Here is an 11,152-nt window from a genome sequence, read left to right as displayed (position 1 = left end):
TCCGGATCACTCTCTGCAAACTTGGGAAGTAATTTCAAGTTAGACCCAACATTAAATTGCTTCGTTTCATGAACACTCAATTTGAATTTCTCCTGCTCCAATTCCAACTTTAGCAATTCAGTCTTTTGTTTCATCCTTTCAATTTCTTTCTCGTGTTCAAGTTTAATTTCAAGCAATTCCTTTTGCTGTTCAAAGCTTAACTGCATAGAAGAAAATGAAAACGTTTTACCAACTTCTACCTCATCGTCCGATAGGACCTCCTCCTCTGGTAACACGGCCTGTGACACCAAGCTGTCCATCAGAAATATCTTGACCCTATACTTTAACCGCTTGTCACGGATCTCAATTTTGTAGTGTTCTGCTATTTTTAACAGTTGCTCTTTTGTGCATTTATCCAGTACATCCACAGAGGGAGCCTGAATAAACTCCTCGACCAAACTCATTTTGTCCTTCAAAAAAAAACTAAACATGCAAAGGTTTCAACCAAAAAGTGGAAAAATACCCCGGAGCCCAACTCCCCTATCTAACCTGCCTACCACAAACTGACTCACTCGCTCAACCCTAGTCTTCAGTGGCCCTCCCGAGTCCCCCATTCCGACAAGGCATCTCAGTGGTACCACCCCATCCCATCTTTTGTGGAACACAGTCTAAACCTTAAAAAAAACAGTGATTCCCATATGGAGAACCACTGTTGAAATCTACCGGGAGTTGGAACCCCAAAGACTAAACCACTCACAAAATCCAAAAACCTGCACGTAAAAAAAAAAGTGTTCCTACTGCTCTCTCCCCCCAACCAAAATACAAAACCTATGTGTCTCTCCCAAAACAATGTTCAAACTAAGAACAACAGCGAACAAGCAAAGCCTAAGTTTACCAAATGAATTGTGTGATATCAAACATAAGTTGTATATTATCACTAATTTAGGCTAAAAAGTGACGAGCCCCCATCTTGTCATGAACTGGCTCACATCATGACAAAAAGGGAGACGACACACAGGATTAAACTTAACGTTCTTTTATTTATAGATAAAAAAGGTGCATAAAGTATGAGATGTGAATAGTCAGTGATATCAGTAGTGTAAAAGGTGTATGGATGTATGAGCATGTATGAGCATGTATTGTATGTGCGGATGCAAAAGCAACTGAAACCAAACCAAACAAATCCAAGCACTGTTGCCTGTGTGGGAGAGAGAGAGAGAATGATCTCAGCCAGCCTGCTTTTATACCCAAGGGAATGATTGGGACCAGGTGTGTCTCATTCCCAGGACACACCCAGCAGGCTGGCCCTCTCCTCCTACACAGGGATAGAGAATACCATTAGAATCACAGCCACCACTACACACATATAGGATGGGTCATCACACAATACACCTCCCAACCATTAGTGTCGCATGGTTGAAAGTATCGGAGAAACTTTGGAGAAAATGGCCGGCGATCGGATTAAAATGCTTTTTATTGAACAATACGGGAGATACGGGTACTTATCGTGGTCCGGGTCGCCTTGTAACATCCGTGGCTCGGGGGTAAGCACTTTATATTTGAAATCTGAACGTTTATGTACATGTGAGAGTTGGCAATGTAAAAAAATCGAACACCGCTATAAACCAGGGGGACTCGGCACCATGACTGTCCTGGTATGACAGTCATGTTTCAGGGCTCACAATGCGTGGCATATTGTGAGCTTGTAGATCGTCTGTTTTCAGATGGACGAAATGTATTTAGGGCTGACGTGGTCAATGTATGTTTTGTAATAATAATCAAAATCTACAAAGTAACCAATAAATAAAGTCGTCCAATATTGCATTGTAGTGGAGTAAAAGTACAATATTTGCCTCTGGGATGTACTGGAATAGAAGTAAAAGTATAGAAAATTGGAAATACTCCAGTAAAGTAAAAGTACCTCAAAATTGTACTTAAGTACAGTAGGCTACTTGAGTAAACTTTACACCACTGATCATCAACATTTTGGCTATAATTATACTAAACACTTTTTTTATTACAGTATGCTTTGAAACTTATGGCTGTCAAATGAATGTCAATGACACAGAGATAGCCTGGTCCGTACTACAGAAGAAGGGATATCAACGGACTTATGAAGTTTCAGAGGTACGGGAAAATGCGTTTTTTATTTTTCATTTCTAATTTCAGAAGTTTGTTGTGTCTAAATCTTCCTTGTGTTTACAGGCAGATGTTGTGCTTCTTGTAACATGCTCTATAAGGTAAGGTACAAACATGAACCCATATCTGGTGAAAATATCATACAGTTTATCAAAAAGTGTCCACTTTTCCAGGAATTACAAAAAGCAGCCATTAATATGCAGTCTTGCATTTTTAAATGATATTTATTGTCTCCGCCAGGCCGAAAGGCATGGCGAGAGAGTATGTTTTACCCCCTGTCCGTCCGTGTGTGTGTGTGTGTGTGTGTCCGTCCGTGTGTCCGTCTGTGAACAGCTAATCTCCGGCACCGTTGGCTTGCTCGCAGCGAAACTGTGCACACACACTCCCTGGATGCCAATTCAGAACCTCTGCCCCAAATGTTTCACATGGGCCTGTTATAGCGCCACCAGGAGGCCGATTTGTGCAAAACCCATTTTTTGATACTACTCCTACAGATTTTATCCAAACGTCATGCAAATCGGTACACAGTATCTCTATAGTCATGTGATCAACACGGATCTGTCCGATTTCCCATATTCCATCCTGATTGGCTAAGGTTGGCTTCCAAAGTTTGCAGGATTAGTCCGTTTTGAACAATGCCTCAAACTATGCACGCAGCTTGTGATTTCGTTAAATTTCACACGCACATTCCCACTAGGCTGAGGAAGAAATGGCACCCTATTCACATTAGCCTGTTATAGCGCCACCATCAGGTCTAATTTAGCAAAACACATTTTTGGCACAAAATGCCTCAAATCACGAATGCAGTGTCCGATTGCCGTGAAAGGCCTAAGAATAAAAGGCACCCTTTTCACATTGGCTTTTATAGCGCCACCAGGAGGCCACAATAACCTACCTGACCTGGCGGAGACCTGTGCTCCGTGGAGCACTTTTTCTAGTTTTAGTGTGTTTTCAAAGGATTTTGCAATGTAAGTCTTAAATTCAATGAAAATGAGGAAACCCCACTACACTGGAGTTTTCATTTGCATAAAGGATAAAATCTCACTCATACCGAAATCTGTCGTTGAAAGCAGTAAGCGGAAATCCTGGTCTCTATACTGCCTCCCCCTGGTCAGCCGGGGTGCCTGATGGAGGGGAAAGGAACTGGTTGGAATAACGTGTTCCTTCCACGTGCTACGTCTAACCCCCTGTCAGGTGATAAGAAGCGGCTTGCTAGCTCTCATACATTGAAGGAGGCATGAGCTCGGCTCTAGGCTCTCCCTAGGCTGGCAGAGGGAGTGTAGCGCCCAGGATTACATAGACAATTGGCACTGGGTGAAAAAATGGGTTACAAAAATCGTGGGATAAAAAAAAGAAAAGAAAAAAAGAAAGCAAGCATTCAAAATAACAAAAGCACACTGCCATGCTACACTTTACAGAGAGAAAGCTGAACAAACAATTTGGAACAGACTACAGCAACTCACAGCGATGAAGAAGAAACGTTTAAAGACACTAGCGCCAATGAAGATTGGGATTTTAGGTAAGTTACTGACATATCTGTGACCGTAACCATTTATGTGATTTATTGTTCATTAGAGTCTTGCTTTTATGTTTTATGTTGTTCTTTATTTACCCAGAGTAGTAGCTGAGCTGAGTGCTCATTTTCAGCAAGGCCTTGCACATAGACACACACATTAAAACCTGGGAGCTGACCACAACCATAGTCTGAGCAGCCCCACTGGAGCAGTTGGGGGGTTCAGTGCCTTGCTCAAGGGCACTTAAGCGGTTTTGGAGGAGGGGTGAGTGGTGGCCCGGTCCGGGGAATCTAGCCAGGAACCTTTCGGCCACCGCTGCCCCCGATCATTACTACGGTAATGATTGTGTGTGTGTGCTTGTGTTGTCCAGGTTGCATGGCTGAGAGGCTGAAGACGGAGCTTCTGGAGCGAGAGAAGCTGGTGGATGTTCTGGCCGGTCCAGATGCATATCGAGACCTTCCCCGCCTCTTGGCTGTGGCTGGCGGGGGCCAACAGGCCAGCAACGTGCTCCTGTCACTAGAAGAGACCTATGCTGACATCATGCCTGTCCACCACACCCCTCACGGCTACAGTGCTTTTGTGTGAGTCTAAAGGACACTTTAGAGACCAACAGTGATTTCTGTAGGTCCTCCATATCAACACAGTAATGCGAGACAAATTTGTTTGTAAAGCACATTTCATGCACAAAGGCAATTCAAGGTGATTTTACATACCGTAAGTAAGGCATAAAAAGTAATAAAAGGCATTAAAAAGCTTTAAAGAAAAAAATTTTACTATCCCAAGTGTAAGCACCTATGGAGAACTCTACAGTACTGTCGTTTTGGATGACTATAATGAATATTATGGTTTTCAGTCTATTTGATGCTTTATGCATTTATGTGTCTTTTACAGTCACTTCAGTAACACTGACAGTTTTCCTTTCCTACCTCTGTTAGGTCTATCATGCGCGGCTGTGACAATATGTGCAGTTACTGCATCGTCCCCTTCACCCGTGGGAGAGAGAGGAGTCGACCTGTTAACTCTATCCTTGAGGAAATCCGGATCCTGTCTGAACAGGTGAGTTTCTCTTTTACATTACATTTTAGGAATTTAGCAGGCTGCTGCTTTTCAGAGCAACTTCAGTGAGGGAGCACGTAGGTGGCCCAAGTGCCTAGGGACACAATAGTTCAGAGAACTGGATTGTGAGCGCTTGCCAGACTAAAATATTTCACCATTCCTGGACAATTAAATCAAATTCTACAAACTATTTCCTGTGTGACAAATCAAAGCACATTAATTTTATACAGTTTTTGCGCAATAAGATGATAGAGCTTAGAATAGAGAACAGGATGTTAGATTTTTCTAATAAATAAAATGTAATTTTTATGTATTAAATTTAGTTTTTACAGAGACTCCAAGCTAATGGTGGGGCGGCCATAGCTGAGTGGTTAGTGAGCCCGCCTAGGGAACCAGAGGCCCTGGTTGCCCCAGGTTCGATTCCAGGCTATCCCAGCATATGTGCCGATGATATGAAATTTGTCCCTGAGCAAGACTCTTAACCCCAATTGCTCACAGGTTCTCATTGGAAACAAGACCGCAAGGACTTTCATGAACGACCTGTTAAAAGGAATTATCCTTATCCTTATCCTTATCCTTATGGTCTTAAATTGTGCAGTAAAACTAAAAGATCAGATTGGATATGTCAAATTTAGTACTACTTAGCAGTGGCGCGGGAAGGGGGGGGCTATGGGGGCTGCAGCCCCCCTGGTGATGGGAGCAGCCCCCCTGGTGATGGGAAGAAAAAAAAAAAAAAAAAAAGAACTTTTTATTTTATTTGATTTTTTATAATATATATATATTTTATGGATCATAGCAGTCTGTTACGGTCATGGATGAACTTCAACCTGGTGTTTGCACTGTCTTTCTGCCTTTTTGTGTGGGGAAAAACACAGAAAACCCCCAAAAAATCGCAAAAAAATCGCGCGCCCGCGCGGACTCCCCCCCGACGCACAGCCCCCCTAGGTATTAAAGGGGAATTTTGGACTAAAGTTTTCTTACCTTTTCTATGACGTTATGATATCTTAGGATGAATGGTACAGTAGAAAAATTTCATAACTCCACCCCTGAGCCGCCACAGCTTAAAAGGTGCGCGGATAGGCCTTAGGTTAGATCACATATTTTAATAGCTTTTTTTTTTTTTTTTTTTTTTGAGATCTGACGTTCATAGTGACAGAACACTGTCCCCAAAAAAAAAAAAAAAAAAAAAAAAACAGAAGTCTCGCTAGACGAGATTGAAATCTCGAGATTTCAATCTCGTCTAGCGAGACTTCTGTTTTTTTTTTTTTTTTTTTTTTTTTGTTGCATAGTGTTCTGTCACTATGAACGTCAGATCTCACCAAAAAAAACTAAAAAAAAAACTATTAAAATATGTGATCTAACCTAAGGCCTATCCGCGCACCTTTTAAGCTGTGGCGGCTCAGGGGTGGAGTTATGAAATTTTTCTACTGTACCATTCATCCTAAGATATCATAACGTCATAGAAAAGGTAAGAAAACTTTAGTCCAAAATTCCCCTTTAAGGACTTCCCGCGCGCCTGCTACTTAGTACTTATTTTAATAACAACCCTTCATCAACATTGTGTGTACTTGTAACTTGCACAATAAATTCTAAATTATGATGGGGTGCACTCCTTTTCCTACAACGAGGCCGAGGGCACTTCCTGAGCGGTGAGGTAGGAGCATATCTCTTAAATGGCAGGAGGAGATACTTAAACAAATAACTTGGTATCTCTGTCAGGGCGCACAATTTATTTTTCTAATAGTTAACAGTGAGAAACAGGGATATTGGTAGTCACCTGCAGGCTGCTGTATGTGCTGTATATTTTATTATATTTGCTCATTCAATTGTAAAAACATTGGCCTATTTATGGCTACAACTTGATCAGCTGGAATCCCACTATGCGTGTGTCTGTGGGCTTCCCAGGGTGTGAAAGAGGTGACATTGTTGGGTCAGAACGTAAACAGCTACAGGGACACTTCAGAGGAGCAGTTCTGCAGCACTGACCCAACCCAGCTCAGCCGTGGTTTCAGGACCATCTACCGCACCAAGAAGGGAGGCCTGCGCTTCGCTGACCTGCTAGACCAGGTGTCGAACATTGACCCCGATATGAGGATCAGATTCACCTCCCCTCATCCCAAAGATTTCCCAGATGAGGTGTGTTACACTGACACTGAACCAAATGTTAAACTCAGGAAAGCTTGATGCATACTAGTGTTTGGTCTATGCATGTGCCCAATGCACATTTATAGGTAGAAGAGAGAAGTTACAGGAGCGCTACTGCTATCCCTCAAATGACCGTTGCTCATGGAAGGGAATGATATTCAGGAGAATGGATTAATATTATTATGTGAGTAGGAAAATTATTTTGCCATCAATAATAGTATGCAGTGAGGATTTTATTGCTTCATTTGACCACGTTGACCATCAATCAAAGAATGATCCTTCCAGGGAGTAGGACCATAATGAACCTCCATCGTATTCTTATTACTCTACGGACAGTAAGGAGACCGATGCCTGATGATGTGAGAGTTCTGTTGGTTTATAGGTAGCGAGCAGGTCAGAGATGTGTCAGGCAGGCAGTACGCTGATAATTACATACATACAATACATCTTTTAACCAAAGGGAGAACTTTGATGAGTATACAGTTGATACATTGTCAATTTACTGCCATTGGTACCAGTCAGTCTTAATGCCTGCCATTCTTTTTATCACCTTCCTACCAGACATAGTTGAATATTCAAGAATCTATATGTAGCTAAACATCATACACAAAAATAATAGTTAGTATTGTATGTACTAGAAAAGCATGTTCACCTGGTTCATTGGGTGATCTATTGGTGTTTTCATCCTGGCTTGTGTATTTGCAGGTTTTGCAGCTAATTGAAGAGAGAGGCAACATCTGCAAGCAGCTCCACCTTCCAGCCCAGAGTGGTAGCAGCCAGGTCCTAAAATCTATGCGCCGTGGGTAAGACGTCACAATGTTTTCAATGACTCAATTAATCACTCTAAACCTGGCATCCCTATTTTGGGGCATGTCAAAACGTTTAAATGTTTTTTTCAAAAGTAGCAAATATACAAGCTCACAATGCATCGCATTGCAATGTGTTGAGAGCTTATAGATCGGCTATTATTTTTGCTATATGATTTAAGTATATAGGGCTTAAGTTGTTACTTTGGAATTTTGTCCATAACATGTCGATCCTCATCAAGTCTCTTTATACACAACTGTCTTTTTACAATATACAGCTATACAAGAGAGTCCTATCTTGAACTCGTGGAGAACATAAAGAACATAATTCCAGGTAGAGAGCACATTTTATTCAAGATGTACTGAATGTTCTGCATTGTAATAGGATAGGAAATGTTCTGTTTAAAGTCATACTGTGAAACCTTTCCAATTGAATAAAATGTGTTTTTATATAAACGATAATGATGCCAGAAATTTGTCAAAAAGTGGAATGCTTCCTTTTAATGGTCAGCCATGAACGACATGCTGTTACTGTGTCTCAGAGGTGTGCCTGAGCAGTGACTTCATAGCAGGCTTCTGCGGTGAGACGGAGGACGACCACCAATCCACACTCTCATTGATCAGACAAGTGGGCTACAACGTGGGCTTCCTGTTTGCCTACAGCATGAGAAAGGTCAGTACTCTATACTAACACTACTAAGGGTGAGCGTTTAATCCAATTAATTGTATTAATTCAAATGTGTGACCCCCTGTTGAAGACCCCTGCTCTAGTAGTTTATGTATAGACAAAAAAAAACTAAAAATAATATTAAAATTGTTATTGTTTATTTTATTGTAAATATATATATATTTTGCCAAATTGCCCAGCCCTAACCGCAGTACATCTATGATCTTTCACCACAGAACACTAGGACTTAAGATTTAACACATGACTGTTTAGTGGACATATTTAATCTCAAATATCCCTATAATGTCTGTCCTCTGTGTTCCTACTGCCTTCTCTCTCCTTTCCTCAGAAAACCCACGCCTCCCATCAGCTTCAGGACGACGTGGCGCCAGAGGTAAAGCAGCGCAGGTTGGAGGAGGTCATCCTTGTGTTCAGGGAGGAGGCAGCGAGGATCAACGCTGCCTTAATTGGCAGCACACAGCTCGTCCTGGTGGAGGGAGTGAGTACTGCAGTGCTAACCTGACCAGACAAGACAACACATTATCAGCCACAAAAACTGCGCTGGATAAAAGACTTACTGACAGGGTGGAACAATAGTTTGTACACCACATAGCTCCCGTTTGAAAACCTCTTCCTCTGACTCAGACACAAGTCTGAGGAAAAGCTTTTCTTCTTGAAAGGTCAATGCTGTAATGAAAGTCCTTCAGCCACAGTGCAGTATCAATTCTATTGTCTCCTCTTTTGTGCACAGGAAATAAGCAGTGCTGTAAAGTAACTAAGTACATTTACTCAAGTACTGTACTTAAGTACAATTTTGCGGTACTTTTACTTTACTGGAGTATTGCCAATTGTCTATACTTTTACTCCACTACATCTCAGAGGCAAATATTGTACTTTTACTACAATTATTTGAAAACTTTAGTTACTAGTTACTTTGCAGATATAAATTATTACATTATATAAAACACACATTAACCACTGTAGCCATATTTTATACCTAGGCCATTGAAAATAGCAGATCTACAAGCTCACAATGCGACGCGTTGTGAGCTTGTAGATCTGCTATTTTCAAACATTTTAGTACTTTTACTTTTGGTACTTTAAGTACATTTTGATACCAATACTTTTGTACTTTTACTCAAGTAAATTTGTAATTCCAGACTTCCATTTGTAACGCAGTACTTCTATATTGCAGTATTGATACTTTTACTTAAAGTAAAACATTTGAGTACTTTTTCCACCACTGCAGGAAAGTAAGAGATCTGCCTTGGAGCTATGTGGGAGAAGTGATGGGAACGTGAAGGTGATTTTCCCCAAAGATGACATAGCTGTTAAGCCTGCAGACTCTCACACTGCCCCGATTCACCCTGGGGACTATGTGCTGGTTAAGGTTTTCCTGAGCTTTTGATTGTGTTTGGGTGTGTGATTTTGTATGTGTCTTGAAGTTATTTTACCATCTGATAGAGTAGGTGCATTCACTTCTGGTGATGAATTGTCTCACTCATTTTGGAACTTCTTTAACCAGTCTAATTTACAATCCTAATAGGCTTCAAAACTCAATATAAAACTTATGTTTGACTTGTATAAAAGTGTAATGCTATGGAGTATCCCTAGTCCAGTAAATCAGTATAAACAAAGCCTGAAGGGCACCATAAAATTATAACAAACTTATATTATAAATTGTATTATTGTTATTTTATAGCAAATCCATAACATAATTGTGTGGCAGAAAGGCAGCAAGGAATAGGAAGGTCACTGATTCGACTCTAAAAGTGACACAGATGCGTTCCAGGTCTTAATGGGTTAATAGCGCCCACTACTCAGAGTAGTGAAAATGGTTAAATTAATTTATGTGCAAAATGTACAGTGACAAATACCCCAACAAGAACTGCTAAAAGGTGTCAAAATAAGAATGAAATTAATGATTATTATTACTATTATCAAAATCACAAAATGTAGGCTTACGGAGTCTTGATTTTGATTATTTCAATCATCCTTTCATTTTGTGCTTCCGTTTCCTTGGGGGTCATTACTGTTATCTAAATGTTTCCGATTTAGATCTCGTCAGCCAACTCCCAGAGCCTGAGAGGTCTCGCCCTGAGTCACAGCTCCCTGAGGGACACCGCCAGACACAACCAGAGTCTATCTAATCAGAATCTTTCACTTTGATACAGACTCTGACCCAACTCCCTCTTCAAGATGATAGACTCTATTTGAAGGTGTGTGATTGACGAGAGAAATGCAAAAGAAACACAGGAAAAAATAGCACTCACAGGAAACATGTTTTCTTTTTTTTCCGCCACACTATTTTCTCAGTGTAGATGTAGAAATTGGTGGCCTTTGTAGTATTTTTTGTGGCATTCTGTATTACAGACATCCAAAAGACAGACTTGTTGGACAACTGCTACGCTAGTATAGCGCGTAATGACTAATGTGATCATGGCTTTATGAAAACAAGAACAAAGACATTTTATTTAAACAACAGGTCCTGACTGTGTACTCATTGAACTGTGAAAATACTGAAAAAAGTTATGGAATTTGATTCAGCTCAAATGGTGTGTCGTTAGCAGTAGAATGATACTGTCCTCTAACACAACCAATCAATTTACCTCAGTGTGTAAAACTGTACCTTTTTTTACATTCTGAGAGGAGGATTTTGCAGTGCACGCTGCAGCAGGAACATTACAAATCAACATATTTGATTTCCCTGTAACCTAAATATAGGGTAAGAAGGGACATAAACCCTGCAAAGTAGCTCTTTAAAAGCGGTTGTTTTTATTAGGTTTTGGCCACAAGTAATGAAGATAAGCCTAATGAAGTGAACTGCTTTGGTTTCTTTTGTCCTG

At 40.7% G+C, this 11,152-nt stretch overlaps 1 protein-coding gene across 1 annotated transcript; it reads left to right on the top strand.

Annotated features, from left to right (window-relative positions):
- Window positions 1–2,183: 2,183 nt before the first annotated feature.
- On the top strand, window positions 2,184–11,086 carry cdk5rap1 (CDK5 regulatory subunit associated protein 1). The gene is made up of 11 exons (XM_080424602.1): window positions 2,184–2,219; window positions 3,537–3,637; window positions 4,003–4,213; window positions 4,568–4,688; window positions 6,594–6,824; window positions 7,539–7,636; window positions 7,918–7,973; window positions 8,182–8,312; window positions 8,656–8,805; window positions 9,556–9,696; window positions 10,365–11,086. The coding sequence occupies exons 2-11, from the start codon at window positions 3,586–3,588 to the stop codon at window positions 10,473–10,475; spliced, it is 1,302 nt and encodes a 433-aa protein (XP_080280728.1). The 5' UTR covers window positions 2,184–2,219; window positions 3,537–3,585; the 3' UTR covers window positions 10,476–11,086.
- The last annotated feature ends 66 nt before the right edge of the window (window positions 11,087–11,152 follow it).

This window comes from Gymnoscopelus braueri (genome assembly GCF_963280865.1).
Source record: "Gymnoscopelus braueri genome assembly, chromosome: 3".
NCBI classification, from domain to species: domain Eukaryota; kingdom Metazoa; phylum Chordata; class Actinopteri; order Myctophiformes; family Myctophidae; genus Gymnoscopelus; species Gymnoscopelus braueri.
Note: the sequence above shows the minus strand (reverse complement) of the source record. Positions and strands in the feature narration are given on the sequence as shown.

Coding starts and splice junctions, on each gene's coding strand:
- cdk5rap1 (XM_080424602.1), top strand. CDS start 3,586: ATGAAGAAGAAACGTTTAAAGACACTAGCGCCAATGAAGATTGGGATT. Junction 6,825..7,538: donor CCAAAGATTTCCCAGATGAG/GTGTGTTACACT, acceptor GTGTATTTGCAG/GTTTTGCAGCTAATTGAAGA. Junction 7,637..7,917: donor CTAAAATCTATGCGCCGTGG/GTAAGACGTCAC, acceptor TACAATATACAG/CTATACAAGAGAGTCCTATC.